At 41.0% G+C, this 17,652-nt stretch overlaps 1 protein-coding gene across 3 annotated transcripts in view; it reads left to right on the top strand.

Moving 5' to 3' along the window:
* LOC123864129 (hormone receptor 4) overlaps positions 1-17,652 on the top strand; it is a 148,249-nt gene that overhangs the window by 118,334 nt on the left and 12,263 nt on the right. For all 3 annotated transcript variants that reach the window (XM_045904391.1, XM_045904390.1, XM_045904389.1), the window contains 5 exons: positions 320-424; positions 8,222-9,334; positions 9,416-9,636; positions 9,722-10,117; positions 12,162-12,354. In XM_045904391.1, the coding sequence (XP_045760347.1) occupies positions 325-424; positions 8,222-9,334; positions 9,416-9,636; positions 9,722-10,117; positions 12,162-12,354 (2,023 nt within the window). In that variant the 5' untranslated portion in view covers positions 320-324. The remainder of the gene's footprint in view (positions 1-319; positions 425-8,221; positions 9,335-9,415; positions 9,637-9,721; positions 10,118-12,161; positions 12,355-17,652) is intronic.

Below are 17,652 nucleotides of genomic sequence, written 5' to 3'. Positions count from 1 at the left end.
AGATCGTACTTAGTAATGTATGACCGTTACCCTCCCGTTTCGGGTCCCTATTACGTGATAAAACCCGATATGCCTCCGGGATGTCGTAAGTAGTTATTTATTTGCAATTAAAAACTATTATTTTTATTAATTAATTATTAATTTTAGTAAAATGAACATTATTTTTTGTTATGTTAATACTGCGGAAAATTTAGTATAAGTAATCGCGAATGCCGCTTAATTCGTTTTGGAAATGTAAACCAAATCAAAGTATATTTTATCAATCTATAGACATATGCTATTGAACACTTTACTAAAACAAATTTTTCTTTGTCCACAGGAATAATGACACTCAGCCGCGGCCCGTGTGACCTCGACAACATGAGTCTGTTCCAAGACCTCAAACTAAAGAGGCGGAAAGTTGACTCCCGATGTAGTAGCGATGGTGAGTAGATTCACATATCATCAACTTGATCAATCTAATGTCGGCTCACTACTGAGCATGCGCCTACCACGTTGACCAAGTGCAGATTGGCAGACTTCACACACCTTTGAGGGCATTATGGAGAACTCTCAGACAGGTTTCCTCACCATGTTTGCCTTCACAGTTAAAGCAAGTGTTATTAATTTGCTTAAGACGCACACAGCTTCGAAAAGTTAGAGGTACGTGCCCGGACCCCCCAATTAAGAGGCCGACATATTTTTACATAATCTAGGTATTTTTTTTGCCGTAGATTCTCGTAGTAAATCGAACAACCAAACGACTGCGCGGCGTAGCCATTAATTTCCCATTCGTAGAGCCTAAGTTTTCTCATAAACAAATGTCCTAAAAATTAGACATTTTATCACTGTTCTATAATTTTAATTTTCAAAAAAAATGTGCATTATGAAACGCATTGATTCATACAAGGAGTAATTAAACAGCACTAAATTCACATTCTAAATAAAACATGTCGACTACGTGGAAAACTAACTAACATCGGTCCACAATGGTCCACAAGATACGGAAGTTATTTCTTTGAAAATATTGAAAAACTAAAACCGTATGAAATCTAAAAAATCAATAATATAGCGGTTTTTACTCAAGTAGATGCATCCATTTCTGAATAGCATAGAATAGAATATATTTTTATTCAAATAAACTTTTACAAGTGCTTTTGAATCGCCACTGGTTCGGAATGCCGTTCCTACCGAGAAGAACCAACAAGAAACTCGGCGGTTGAGTTGGGTAACTGTATCAAGAATAAGAAAATGTTTGAATTCAAAAAAGAACTCAGCTTTTAATAACTTAAAAGCTCCATACTGACGCTGGTAATACACGATCAAGTTTGTTGTAGGCTGTCCAGTCAACTGATAGTCATACACCGTCAAGTTTACTGGACGTCGCCTCAAGTGCGCTGCTAACTTGATCGCATATGGCCAGCGCGTTTGACATTTTAGCTGAGTAAGGTCAGGAACGAAGTCTATTACTATTCGACTCGAGTACTGGCAGTTACAACTCAGCTCACGAAGCGCATGTCACTTTCGAATACGATAGTGAGTTCGATGTTACCTACCTGTGTTCTGTAATTTGATTTCGATTTCTTCGTGACATTGAATGTTAATGATCTTTAGATTTAAAATTCTGAGTTGGAATTCTAAAAACCTTTTGGAGATTACTGAAAAGATCATGGAGATTTCTTTAACAGGGCTCTCTCCGTCACTTACTCCATACAATCGTAGTTCCAATTTCATTTGAATATTAAGCAACCAAAGTCCATGAAATTTTGCAGACATATTCTAGAAACTAATATCTGTGCCTGTGGTGTTTTATTTTTTTCTAAAAATATGTAAGTAGTTTTAAAATTACAGGGGCTCAAAGATTTGTATGTGAATTTTTAAGACCGCGTAACTTTGAAACCGAATATTTTGACAGAAATCTGGAAGGCATAAATATTAGTTTCTAGAATATGTCTGCAAAATTTCATGGACTTTGGTTGCTTAATATTCAAATAAAATTGGAACTACGTTTGTATGGAGCGAGTGAGGGAAAGACCCCTCTTAAGTATGAGAAAAATGTTCTATTACAGATTACAGATAGGTTAGGTGCACGTAGACTCTGTGCTATTATGTATTATGTGGAAAGGAAATATTTCTTCAATATCTAAATATTTTGCAAGCTCTTCTGCCCTATTACGAATTTTCTAAGAAAGACGCCAGGGAAGCCCGTAAAACTAAATCATTTTATTTGTTCTGCTATAGGTCCGCTTTAAAATATTAATGTCACGAGGTTTATCTATTTTGTTAGTTCTCAAATGTCAAAGGACATGACGCAGGCGATTTAGTTTAGGAAATGTTCTTTTTATTTGCTATGTGTACAACACTAGGAATAGAGTTAATAAGTCGCTTCATATTTACTGTATGTATTGAATGAACCTCAGAATATAGTAAATTTTAAATGAATAATGATTCCAGGAGTTTCTCAAAAAGAATTCATCACCAAAACAACACCGAACTTTCTAAATAAACAATACCTACTCATTCCGACATTGCAAGTGTTCGGAAATGTATACAATCACGGAACATTAATAACCAAGAAAAATATGCGCCTGGCCACTTAAATGTTAGAAAAGCAATGTCATAAAAGTTGCATAACACTAGAAAATAAATTAGTGTTTTATAATCGACATCATCCGTCGAAAGTTAAATAATATTCGATGCTAAGCATAACCTGAATCGCTGCGAGCGGCACGAACTGCGCCAACTTTCACTTGTAACTCGAAATTATCTTCAAAAATCCGGTTTAACAAGTCCAATGCCATTGTGCGGTTATGTATATAATATTTGTATTTTTTAAACCTGAAAACGGTTCACGGTAATGTTGCAGACTATGTAACTTTGTAGATCTTGCGATTATATACATGTGACAAATCAGTGGCTAAGTTAAAGGTTAAGGACTTTTATACTATGAACAATTCATTTAGAATCACCAACGTTGATTATTATTATCATTACACCTATTAAATTAGCTGCTAAACTTATCAGTTTTGAGAATTAATGTATCATGCAGTAACAAAACTCAAAGTTTACTAAAAGAATACCGATCTTGGCAGGGCATTCGTGTTTTTAATTTTTTTAATTTTGACTTACTAATGTTTGTGGTATGGAAAAACTACCTGAACACGTAGACCGCTGAAAAGTTGTTCTTATGTCGCGGCTACATTAAGGTTAACGTTAATGTCGAACAACTCTATAATAATCGCGATAATTAACGCGTTAAAATGAGTAGCCACACTTGAACGGTTAACGTCTAATGCCAATTGAATTGAGATTAAAATCGTCTAACGCCAAATGGCATTGTGAATGCCGTTGTACGTGGATCGTGGCTACATCTACGTTCAACGGGAAACGCCGTTGAATATCACGTTGATAGAAGTAAGAACTCAAAGCTTAAGATGATTTTCTGAATAGTCTTTATTTAATTAATAACTAATTCATTAATTTGGTTACAATTCAAAGGTTTAAAACTTTTTAAAAATTAGACTCAAAAATATCATTCGGCTGCACTGTAACAAGATGCTCAGAATACTGACTGCGCCTGCGTTACTGACTGACTACGTACTACGTACGTTGAATGACTAGTCTAATATTGAATTTCTAAGTATTTTCTCTGAGTTCGCGAGTTAGGATCCTACACTACAATTTTAAGGCTGAGATCTATAGAGCGCACTTTGACTTTGCTCAAACTTAAGACGCTGTTAAAACTAGACAGCATTATACTGCTTACATAAATCTGTCTCATTTCAACTGAAATATAAGTCTAATTAAAGTCAAAGTGCGCTCTATATGTAGATTTCAACCTAAGTGTAGTTAAACGTAGGGACTTCGTCTGTGTTGGCGTTTGATGGCGCGCGTGTTGTGCCTTTTTGGAGTGTTTTTGTTAGAAGTGGCCGCTTTTTGTGTTCTGCTGGTGTTTATTGGTGGTGAAACTGACTGGGAAGCGCTCTAAAGGGGCGCCGCGTGTATGTCGGCGGGCGCCGGCACAGACGAAGTCCATACTTTTTTTTTTTTTTTAAAAGAATATTAGCCATGTTAATCATGACTAATATTTCCCTTTCCCCTCCAACTAAGCGCAAAGCTGTATTAGGAGTAGGTACGACAATAGTGCAACGGGTGGGGTTTGAACCGCCGACCTTTTAGAATTCAGTCGGCTCCTCAGCCTGTTGAGCTATTGAGGCTTATATACTATTACTAGGCATATATACTTGTACATATAGTTTCCCTAACTTGTAAATAACTACAAAAAACTTGACATTGACTAATCAGTGTAAAGCCAGACGAAAGAGAGAGGTAAACGTAGCCGATTTATGAATACGCTCGTATCGTCGTTCGACTCGTAATGCGAAAAAAAAGTAGATGTACAGTTCAATTATTAATAGATTTGCGTGAATCTTGATAACGTTCCGTGACGTGGGACGCGGCGCGAGGGCGTGACGCGGCGTGACGCAACGCACCCGCGTGACGCACCCTTCGCGTGCGGCTGTATGTGCAACATACGAGTACAAGATAAGCGGGATCACTCCGTATGATACGCTACGCTTAGCGCCGCGAACGACCGCACTATTTGTATTCTCTTTTTTTTCATTCATTATAGTTTACGAGTATGTATTATCTTTTTCTGTGTCATACGTTATTTGTTGAAGAAAGCACGGAAACAGATTGCTTATGCTTTACTAGACGATGTCCGCGATTTCGTCCGCGTTGATTAAGGTTTTTCAAAATCCCGTGGGAACTCTTTGATTTTTCGAGATAAAGAAGGCCTATCTGTCCTTTCCCGGGATGTAAGCTAACTCTGTACCTGTCATCGAAATCAGTTCGACTGCGAAAGTGTGTCTTTCTGTGTGTCTGTCTGTCTGTCTGCTAGCTTTACACGGCCCAACAGTTGGACCGATTTTGATGAAAGGTACAGTTGGCTTACATGCCGGGGAAGGACATAGGCTACTTTTTATCTCGGAAAATTATAGAGTTCCCAAGAGATTTAATAAAAATCCAAATCCGTGCGAACGAAGTCGCGGGGATTATCTAGTCTAGAATAAAATTCTGTTTATGGTTAACTGTTAACAGATGCACTTAGCGTTATTATTGAGAAGTGGGTGATAATGATAGCGTTCCTAGAAAGGAGCATTATTATTTTATTTCAATATAATAATTTGACCTTCTACAGAAGTAACACCTATCAAACTTTAATTGTGCATTGTTGTTTAATTGTGGCTTTATCACCTATTTAGCTTTAGTTATAATTAATTTATAGTAGTGAGCTATATTATTATGTATATAAGGCTAATTTGTTGCTTTAACGTGCTAAGGATAATATAATTTCAATTCATAAAATTAAGCAAATAATTTTGTTGAAGGTTACCAAGTTAGTACCTGTACTTATTTCTCAATTATAAGAACCTGGAATGTTAATTTAATTTATTATTAGCTAGATAAATTTGCATTTAGTCACGATATTGCATTACCCATACTGTAATAATATTATAAATATGTGTCTGTCTATCTGTCTGCTAGCTTTTCACGGCCCCACAGTTTAACCGACTTTGATAAAATTTGGTACAGAGTTAGATTACATCCCGGGGTAGGACATAGGCTACTTTTAACCCCGGTAAATCAAAGAGTTCCCACGGCATTCTAAAAGGCCCTTCCGTTTAACTGATTTATATGAAATTTGGTACAGAGGTTTCTGGCATCCCGGAAACTGACATAGACAACGTAGGCTACTTTTTATCCCGGAAAGGGATTTTAAAAACCTTTAAAATAAAACGCGGACGAAGTCGCGGGTATTATCTAGTATGTCTATAAATTCGTAAACAGTATTTCTCAATCTTATTCATCATAGAAAGATGTAATGGATGTGATGTTATCGGGATGCTGGGATCGATACTACTTCCAGGGAGGTACTATTTCTGTCGTTTTCCTGACCTTACAGATATGTGTTAGTATATTAGACAAATATGATAGCCTAGTGGTTAAGACGTCGGCCTTCTATTAGGAAGGTCGGAGGTTCGATCACCTCAGTTATATGCATTTTAAGCAATTAAACATCATTGCTTTGACGGAAAAGGAAAATATCGTGAGGAGACGTGCATGCCTAAGAGTTTTCTCTATAATGTTCTCAAAGGTGTGTCAATCCGCAATGGGTCCGAGTGGCGGACTATTACTTAAACCCTTCTCATTCTAAGTGGAGACCCGTGCTCCGTCGTCGGCTAGTCAAAGTCAAAGTCATTTATTCAAATTGGGTACTATTGTGCACTTTCTGATTGTCAAACAATGATGTAGTGGAGATAATTAATTACTTTAACTTAAAACTAAAGCTACGAGGGTTCCAAATGCGCCCAAGTGTGAGCCCGGCGATGTATTGATCATGATGATGATGATGATTAGAGAATAATGGAGGAGGTCGCGGGGTAGACACGTGGCGCCGCGGAGGGAGGCGCAAGACGCGCCGGGGTAGGGGTGTGACCCAGTTCCGTACGGTCACTGACCGCGCTCGACCTTCGCTTGCACCGATCGAAAAAGATCGGCCTATAGAGAGAACTGCGAATTGCGTAAGCGTCTTTATTGTTGTCTGACGACAAACGCTTCCGTACTCATTGCAGACAGCTTCCAATACAAATTACAATCGATCCTCTCATTCAATTACGGCAATTTCAATCGATCGGCACCATATTCAGAGTTCTCTGACAACTCGACAGGTTCAATTCGACGTTATAAATACGCTAATACCTTCAATCAATACCGACGACGTAATAGGCGCTAACAAAACGGGCCACGGGGCACTTATCTCCGAAGCGGGCCTTCCTAGGACCTCAGACCTCAGCGGCTATTGCATCACGCGGCTAGAAAGATCGGTCCCCACCAATGATGTGGCAAAGGACGCGGAGTGAAATAGAGATCGTCCTCGAAGCGAGAGCGGTGCACGCGTTGCACTAGTCATTGTGCGGTTGCACTTCGCACGCACGGCCGTCTGAGTGACCTAATAGTGGCTGGAGGGAGGGACCGGGAAGCGCGCGGGGAGCCTCCCGCGCTGCCTCGTGCGGTAGGTCGGGCTCACAGCGCGCGCCCGCTGCCCAGCGCCGCCAGTGGAAAACTTTCTTCGCGACTTTTCCTCGCGTAAACAAAACCGCGCTAACATTTTCGCGGCGCTCGTAAGTCTTTTAAACCATTAATAAATGGTTGACAGAGTTCTAATTAAATTCGCAAATTCACAACCATGGTTATTCGAGTGCTAAAAGTTTATGTTGTCTAAATATACCCAATAATTGTTTCCAAGTTCAATGGACTGAGTGATTTAAGATGTAAGCTTCGACCGGTGCGATTAACCTACGCATATGGATTTAGTAATAAAAAGTCGGTAAAGTTTCTAATTCATTGTTTACTTTTTGGTAATGAGAAATGTTTATAAATAATTTTTATTTTGCTTGGTATACGCATAAATAGTAAGAAATAATATAATTGATTCATTTTGATGTGTTAAAGTGATTAGTTTTGTAAATTAAAGGAAAATAGGTGTGTGAAACTATCTGCATTAATTACAATTTAACAGTGTGCCCTTTTTATTTATTAGTGTTTATTTTAATATCCTAAACGAAAGTAAACTTGTTAACAATAGCAAAGTAGTTCGTGGAGCCCTTTGTGCGGCGGCAGCGCAGCGCGGGCAACGCTTCCGGGCGCCCCATCTGCGCGCGCGCCGCTTTCACTTTCTCCTCGCGCAGCGCACCGCATCTCGCGCTCACCCGTTACAACGTGCGGCCACGCTTCCTATATTTTCCACATATTTTTCTTTCCGCGTTCCGGATTATTGCGTGAACGACTAAAGTAAACTATAGAATTAACAAATATGCAAATATATTTTAATAGGAACGGATTGATCATCGAGCGATGCATTCGCGCTCGACTGTAAAGTGGCCTTTCCAAATGTTTTGCGATCGCATCCGTGAATTAAATTAGTTTTCTATGTGGTCGGGGCCGCGCTCGCGTCGTGACGCAACCGGCTAATCTAGTCGGCGGCGGCGGGAAGTGCAGTGTCGCGTCCCTGCGTCGCTCCCCGCGCTTCACTAGCTACAGCTACGACCACGCCGCGCGGTCGTTGACATTTCACCTAGTTTCTATTTGTCACTTATTAAAAGCACGCCTCGCTATTATACTTTCGCGAAGACGCGGAAGTCTGCGACCGTCGTTAATCTCGATGTATGCTCCACAGGCGAGTCGGCGGCCGACACCAGCACCTCGTCGCCCGACCCCGGCCCGCCGTCCCCGCGCATGGCCGAGGCGGGCTGCAGCACGCCGCCGCATCCGCCGCCCGTGTTCGACGGCGGCGGCTCACCCTCGCCGTCTCCCGCGTGCCACCCCACCGTCATCCGCTCCGCACCGCCCTACTCGGTGATCAAGTTCGAAGGAGCGCCCTCCGTCGTCAAGTCGGAAAGCTCTCCGGTCGGAAAACATGACTCCATGTCCTCATCTCAATTCTCATCCGTCAAGCTCGAGAAGCCCGAGGCCACACAACCCGAGCCTCCCCAGCCCTACAGACCCCGAGCCATCGCGCCGTCCCCGCAGGCCACGCATCCATCGCTCTCGCCGGGTCATTGGCCACCTGCCGCCTGCATAAACGGCGTCAAGCCAGAACTGATAGGTGGTCATTTCCCACCGCAACCCTTGGAGCAGAAAGCGGGATCTCGAGGTTCTACGCAATGGCGAGGTGCGCCGGCGGTCATTATGGGAGAATCGGGTGGTGTAAGAACAATGTTTTGGACGTTACCAGCCCCAACCACCAGTTCAGAGCCATCAGCTAGTGCATCGCATACACCGACGCCACCGACACCTGATCCGGGCCAATGCAGTGAAGAGTCAGCGGCCCGAATGCTATTGAATCTCGGGGGTGAACTGAGGAGGCCGAGAGTGACATCACTAAACATGGAGCTTTTGTGGGCGGGAGATGTCTCACAGTTACCAGCACACCAACAAATGCACGCTTTAAATCTGAGCGCTGCAGCAGGTAGCGTTGCGGGAGTGGCCGGTGTACCCAGTGCGAGTCCCTTGGCGGCCAGGCCGGAACTCCGGACGTATGCTGCGGAGACGGAACGCGATGAAGATGAGCAACCGATGATTTGTATGATTTGCGAAGATAAAGCGACGGGATTACATTACGGCATTATAACGTGTGAAGGTTGTAAAGGGTTTTTTAAAAGGACTGTTCAAAACCGACGAGTTTACACCTGTGTTGCTGATGGTGGCTGTGAAATTACAAAAGCTCAAAGAAATAGATGTCAATATTGCCGTTTCAAAAAGTGTATAGAACAAGGAATGGTTTTACAGGGTACGTATATAAATCTAATCATTTAATTCATTTTGACCGTTTGATCGAATGTTTTTTTTACAATATGTTTGTCCTCAACAGCTGTACGTGAAGACAGAATGCCGGGAGGCCGAAATAGTGGTGCCGTGTACAACTTATACAAAGTGAAATATAAGAAACACAAGAAGGCGAACACGAAGGCGGCGACCGCAGCGACGAGTCGGGCGTCTCCGCCTGAAAAACCTAAAGACCCTTTACCACCTCTCCCACCGCACCTCGTCAATGGGACCATACTAAAGACTGCCTTAACAAACCCTAGCGAGGTAATTGTTTCCATATACGAATCGAATTAAATTGAATGCTAATCAGAATCAGAATATCCTTATTTACTGTGTCTCTCTTTTTTAGGTTGTACACTTACGAGCAAGACTGGAAAGCGCAGTTTCATCCTCTCGAGATCGTGCCGTTCCTTTAGAAAGGGCGTTACATATGATTCGGGCGCTAATAGACTGTGATGCTATGGAGGACATTGCCACCGTTCGTCACCTACCTGATCTCCTACATGACACATCCGAAATCGGTGACAAACTTTGTAAAATCGGTGACTCTATTGTACATAAAATGGTCGCGTGGACGAAGAAGTTGCCGTTTATAATGGAAATACCAATGGAAATCCATTCGAAGCTGTTGATGGAGAAATGGCACGAGATCTCAGTGTTGACGACAGCAGCTTACCAGGCGATGCACGGGAAGCTCGCGCATGCACCACCTTCCTCGGATCATGAACACGATTTCATGCAAGAGGTAAATATTTCTTAACTACCCTTTTTCATTATGGCATACGCTTGACCACAATCACGCTTGATGGAAAGTGATGATGTGGCCTAAAACACGTTTACCTAGATAGGTTCTTTTAGAAGAAGTCGCTTACCTAGATACTACTGGCACCTCACGAGGTTTGTCAGCTCTAGATTAAATTAGGTTTATCCGTCCTTTTTTTAATAAGATAATGAATGTTCTAAAATTTAATTGCGCTCAGAATCAGTACCATTTTCAATAAAAAAAACTAAACTTAACTGTACGAGTTAAACTGGTAACCGAGATTTTATGAGATTGAACCATCTTTTAATCCATTGTTGTTTGTAACCATGTTTTCACCAGATATAAGCTCATTTTAATATATTTGTTAAATAAGGAAATATATTTAAGTGGAACAAAGATTATAATCTTACCAAGCAGCCCTGAATTATTATAGGCACTCAAATGATCACATTCGCTCCAGGGACTTCCGCACATGCGCGAGCGCAGTTACGTGATCTGCATCGTTGCGTAACCAATAGAAAGTCGTCTCACTGCAGTTCGACGCTTGCGCTGCATAGCCCGCTCTATTAGAATCGTAAAATGCAATACATAGTTTCTATTACCCAGCTTTTAGGATGAATAATAAATGTGAACTATGGTAAACGGCCTTAAATTGTTAAACTGTGTCGCTTTTGCTCATTCGATTGCGATGCGGCAATAGTTATTTGCGTTGCAAGGGGCGAAAGTGATAATTTGTTCCTCGAGGGCGTTATTTTGAATTCAGAGCGAAGCAAAGGATTCTACAGTAGAATCCAGAGCGTAGCGTTCAATACACGCCGCCTGAATGAAATATTTTGGTTGCGATTACAAACACTATTTTTATCCCACCTATGACAAAAAAATCTAAGAGTACCTACCTAGATCTAGACATTATATTGAAAGTTTAAATAAAACATAAATACTCAATTGTAAAAAAAATTAAACTTTCATATTCATATGTGTTTGTTGAATAAAACTGAATTTCGTTCCCGCTATCCTCTAGTCAATTTTAGTTTTTTGAATAGGTATGATGAAAACAATATGACAAATGAAGTCACGCAAATATTTACTGATTTGATATTCTCACCAAAAACAGACTCGATAAATAATCACATTAGGTATCTTAAGTTATTATGCTGATCACCTTCGCGGCACCATTCATCTGAAGTGATGCAGGTGGACAAGTATTAATATCGTATAGTGGAATCTTTTCTGTTTTATCTATTTATGGCGTCGCGCGTCGATTTTAATATCTTTCTTTATACTAAATTTAGAGTATCTGCATATTTTTCTGAATCAGTATCAATCGCAGAATCAGTACCATTATAGCCTTGTCAGAAACATTCGAAAAAATGTAAAAAACAGCATGTATGTTACTATCGCAGTATGTATTACATAAGCGTAACAGTAATACCGGCAGTTACACAAAAACTATTTTCATTGTCTAGTGCATTTCCTCTATGCTTATGTATTGCACTATTACATAAAAGCCGATTCATATTCCGTGCCGCCTTTTCGTAATCTTAGGTAAAATGAATCGTCAGTTGCTATCGATATTAATTATTTTTAATGAATTAATTATTAGGTATATAAAAGTATACAGGAGTATCTAATATAACGTTCTAATTAGATGATAAAAATCCTGTTTTTGCAAAAAAACCCATCTTATACCGTGTACAACTTCGTCCGTGTGGACTACATCAAACCCCTATTTTATCCTATACATCATAAAAGCTATCTGCATGCCAAATTTCAGCCCGATCCTTCAGTAGCTTGAGCCGTGCGTTGATAGATCAGTCAGTCAGTCAGCTTTTCCTTTTATATATTTAGGAAAAAGGTGACTGACTGACTGATTTATCGATGTGGCTGAAATTCAGTCTGGAGAACCTTTGACGTTCTGACAGTTTTTGTATTGGGATTCTGTCAAAATGTCAAATTTATCCGTTAGATAAAGTTTATCTGGCGGTTGTGAAATAGTCCCTTTAATTAAAATAACCATTTCTCGTAGGTGAACGCGAATCTAAGAACGCTACAGAACTGCCTAACGTCGCTAATGGGCAGGCCCATAACGTTAGAGCAGCTTCGACTGGACGTGGGGCTCGTGGTGGAGAAGATGACGCAGATCACGTGCGTGTTCCGCCGCATCCAGCTGCGGATGGAGGAGTATGTCTGTTTGAAGGTCTACATTCTGCTTAATCAAGGTGAGCCCTCTTCCATACATTATTAAACATTTACTAGGATCATCATCATCATCATCAGCCTGTGGATGTCCACTGTTGGACATAGGCCATCCCTAAAGAACACCCGGTCCTCAGCCTTCCTCATCCAGCCACTTACCGCAAGCCGCTTTATATCGTCGGTCCATCGTGCTGGAGGGCGTCCCACACTACGCTTAGCCTAAATGCGGTCTCCATTCAAGGAGTTTCCGGCTCCAACGGCCATCGCCTCTACGACAGGCATGGCCTGCCCACTGCCACTTCAGCTTGCTAATAGTTTGGGCTATGTCAGTGACCTTGGTTCTCCTGCGATTATTATTATTATGTTTTTAGGATAAATAGAATCAATTCAATCTTAGCATGAATTATCGATTTTCTCATGATAGTAGATAATATATGATGTGAAACTTGGATTCTCTTGGCCGATAAAACATACCAAATGCACACGAGATGTAGCCTGTTGAATGACAGACGGACGGACGGGCAGCGGAGGCTTAGCTGCGATCGCGTTGTTGGGTGGACGTGCGCTGCGCTGCGCACTGTAGTTTAGTTCACTGTGTGCACAATGCATAATGTTATCTAAGACGCTGGCCCAACTCAGAAGATATGGCGGGCCAAGCAATTATCATAATTAATGAATTTCTTACGTTTGTGCAGAACAAATTGGACATTCTAGATGAACAAAGCATCACCCAAATTTGTAGTACCAACTTTACGGACGCAGAAATTGAAGCTGGAAAAAGTATTTTGTATAACTCGTGCGGTGATAAAGTGAGACATGTGCAGCGCAAAGGAGAAGACAAGAAAAAACGCAATATCAAGGACGTTATTAGATTACTAAAAGAAGTGGACCCCGACGCGCAGCCTAATTTTGTTGCCAAAGACATCAATCGGTTGCCACCGGTTTCATTTGACCACGTTGATGTCACGCGACTTTTGAAGGATATGACGGGTATGAAGAACGAACTCTCAGAATTTCAGACGAAAATGAGTGCGGAGCTTGCTGAGATACGCAACTCCGTTGTTGAACAAATACAAAAGTTAAATATGACGACTCCTAAGAAGAGGAATTCTTCATTAATACCTTTGACCCCACCATCACTTGTGAGTGCACAGGAACCTACTCTTGCGACAACAGCACGGAGCTCGATTACCCCAAACTATCGTAATAACGTTCATAAGAGAGTAAGTTCAACATCACCGTCGAAATCGCTTCCGCTTGTGGCAGTACCACCGCCTGCACGCACACACGCGCCTTGCACCGAAGTGGCGCATACGCCTACCTACCGTGACATCGTATTCAAAACGGCTCGACCGCGCCAAGCAAATAGCGCACGAATGGCTCGTGTAACTTCGGGTCAATCCAGCGTATCAGCTGACGCTGAGCCTGTCATAGCGAGACCTGCATCGAGCTATAACGAAACAATGCCGGATGATAAAAATGCGTCATTTACGGTTGTAGTGAATAAATTTAAGACGCGCAAATTAAGAAATATGCGAGGAACCTCAGACACGCAGTGTAAAATTCAAGTAGCGGATACCCAGTGCTCCATATATATTTCTCGTGCCCAGAAATCGGTCTCTGTGGATAATATTTTAGAGCACATTGCTGACATGGGTGAGGAATGCATAAGTGTCGAGCAACTCAAACAGAGAAACGAAACATCCTTTAACTCTTTTAAAGTTACGATACCTACCCGAAAACTTGACATCTTTTTGGATGGCAAGTTTTGGCCTGCTGGGTTGGTATATAGACGGTACAAAGAACGATACACGAAGAACGCCACCAAATACAATCGATAATGCCAGTACAGTCTAATGATCTACAAACTAACATAATCCGTATGGCTTCGCTTAATTGTAAAAGCATTAAGCGTTCCATAGATGCCGTAAGAAAAATTTGTAAAACCGCTGATATTATCGCTCTTCAGGAAACGTGGCTTCTCCAGCACGACCTCAACTTTGTACATCAAATAGATGATAGTTTCGCATCATTTTCGAAATCATCCGTGGACTCCTCAGCTGGGATATTGCGCGGACGTCCCTATGGAGGTTTAACTATCATGTGGCGTAAGTCTCTTTTTGATAATGTGACCGTAGTGGATTGTGAGAGTGATAGGTTGGCGGCGGTCAAAATTAGTTCTGTGGATCGCCATTTATTACTCTTCAACGTATATATGCCTGTTGATATAGAAGATAATTTGCCAGAGTTCACGAACATTCTTGGCAGGATGAGTGCGGTGATTGAAGAATGTGGGATTGAGACCGTATTTATGCTTGGTGACTACAATGCACACCCCTCAGCTAGATTCGGCAAAGAGATGCTGTCATTCTGTGAGGAGCAGACTTGGGTTTGTGCAGATATAGATGTATTAGGAGCAGACTCTGGAACGTTTTCCTTCCTAAGTGAGTCCCATGGAACGACCAAGTGGTTGGATCATTGCCTGACAACTATTGCCGCAAAAAATACAGTTGTGTGTGTGTGTGTGGATAATGGTGTTAGTTGGTCTGACCACTTCCCACTATTTGTTAACTGTGATATTAAGCTAATGACTAAAAAAGTAGATAATAAGGAGTGTAATAATGATAACTTACATAAAGACATAAGATGGGGACAGAGAAATGCAGATGAAATAAATATGTATACTAATTTATGTACTGAAAATTTTAATAAGTTACTCGAATCTAGTCACTGTGATACAAACGACTTAGATAGTTCTAACGATGTTTTAGATTTTATTAATAATTTTTACAATGATGTTATTGGTATTTTAAAATATGCAGCTATTAATAGTAAATATTCGGGATCTGGTGTACACAAATTCCGCCATAAAAAACAACTAGTTGGCTGGAATCATCACGTAAAAGAGTATTATCAAACTGCAAGACTGTGTTTTAAGTTTTGGATAGACTGTGGTAAGCCCAGTAGTGGAGAAACATATAATGACATGACAAAGACTCGTGCTATATTTAAAAAGAAATTAAAATGGTGCCAGAATAATGAGGAAGCTATAAAAATGGACATTTTAGCGACGCATAGAGCTGACAAAAATTTTACACAGTTTTGGAAAGCGACTAAATCATTAAATAGAAAAGAAAGTAGGCCAGTGAGTGTCAGTAACGTACAGGACAGCAGGGAGATAGCCAACATGTTTGCAAAACATTTCTCCGTGAAACCATTAGACGTTGCACATGTGCTCCACTCTCAGCCTTTGTCACCATCACCTAAAACAGTACACTTTAGTCCAACTGATATATTCCGAACGATTAAAGATATGAAACGTGGTAAATCACCAGGCCATGATGGTCTGAGTGTTGAGCACATGTTATACGCTGGAAACAAATTGTATGAGGCCTTGTCAACGCTATTTAATATGTGCATTAAACATGGTTATCTTCCTGCAGATATGTTAAAGACGGTAGTGGTTCCTGTGCCAAAAAACAAGACGGGCGATATGTCCAGTATAGCTAACTATAGGCCCATTTCGCTGGGGACAATTGCCGGCAAGGTACTTGAGCGGTTGTTGCAGCCTGAACTGATGAAGAATGTACAGATTAGTGATGCTCAGTTTGGTTTTCGTCCCGGTCTCTCTACAGACTCGGCAATTCTGTCTCTGAAGCACGTCGTAAATTACTATAAAAGTCGTGATACATCGGTGTATGCGTGTTTCTTGGATCTGACTCGCGCATTTGATCTTGTTAATTATAATATATTATGGAGAAAAATGCGCGACTCAAATGTACATAGCAGTATTGTCGGGCTGATGAGGTACTGGTATGAGAACCAAACGAACATTGTGCGTTGGGGCGACACAGCCTCTAGTGAGTTTAGACTAGAGTGTGGTGTACGTCAGGGCGGTTTAACCTCTCCGGACCTGTTCAATCTATACGTTGATGACCTGATTGAGGAGCTAAGTGGTACTGGCATCGGTTGTCATATTGACGGAGTTTGTTTTAACAACTTAAGTTACGCCGATGACATGGTGCTGCTTAGCCCCTCAATAAATGGTCTCCGTAAATTAGTATCGATCTGCGAAGGTTACGCCTTGAGACATGGATTAAAATACAATGTACGCAAATCAGAAATGTTGATTTTTAGAGCTGGTAAAGGCCCGGAGAGGATACCACCAGTTTTGTTAGATGGAACACCAGTTCAGGTTGTGCAACAGTTCAGGTATCTCGGACACATGTTAACGGGATCCCTGAGCGACGATTTTGATATAGAACGAGAGCGAAGGTCACTGGCAATACGGTGCAACATGCTCGCTCGCCGATTTGCTCGGTGCTCTGAGGATGTTAAAGTTACATTGTTTAAAGCTTATTGTATGAGTTTCTATACTTCACAACTATGGATCAATTACACCAAAAGATCTTTTAACATCCTCAGGGTACAGTATAATGATGCCCTTCGCATTTTATTAAAAATGCCAAGGTATTGTAGTGCGTCGGGCATGTTCGCCGACGCTGGAGTCCCGGACTACTACGCCATTATACGAAATAGAATTGCGGGTTTCTGGGAAACAGTCCGCAATTCTAAAAATAAGATGCTTAAAGTCGTCGCTCAGGCGTCCCCTGACAATGTGTTCTATAAACACTGGCTACGGGTACACCAGATCCCTAACGTAAAATGACTATTTCATTTTAAACTATTTTAATTTTTATATTATATTTTGTATTTTTTACTGTTTATATGGGTCCCTAACCTGCAATAAAACGATTTTATTTTATTTATTTATTATTTATTTAGCAATAGGGTCCCGTTGGCACTCTTCGAATACGGAACCCTAAAATGCACATCGATTGATTTTGCTTGACAACGCGGCTGTAATCCAGTTATAGACGAGGGTGCATCGCCCCACCGTATGTAGGTCACTTACAAGTTATAATTATATGTGATCCTGGCGCTCTATGTAATGGCTGACTGCATACTTATATGAAAAGACAAAGCGATTTTCCATGTACGCTGAACTACTATTTGCATGTATGATGTGGTATGGTATGGTAATTAAGAAGGTATACCTATTATAACTCGTAGTTCTGTACCTACTTTTTCGTATAGGACTACCTATAGGACTAGCTGATGCCCGCGACTTCGTTCGCGTGGAAGTAGGTTTTTAAAAATCTCGTTTTATACAGAGTTTATCTACACTGTTATAAAAAGGTAATACTTTTAAGTTTGGATTTAGAGGATAATCTACGGAACTTATGATCCAAATCTGAGAATTCTTTCCACATTGTCCAGTGGCGTCGAGGCTTCGATGTCACTGGCAGATATCAAATGTT

Source organism: Maniola jurtina, chromosome 4, assembly GCF_905333055.1.
Source record: "Maniola jurtina chromosome 4, ilManJurt1.1, whole genome shotgun sequence".
NCBI lineage: Eukaryota > Metazoa > Arthropoda > Insecta > Lepidoptera > Nymphalidae > Maniola > Maniola jurtina.
This window is presented reverse-complemented; position numbering and strand designations above follow the sequence as displayed.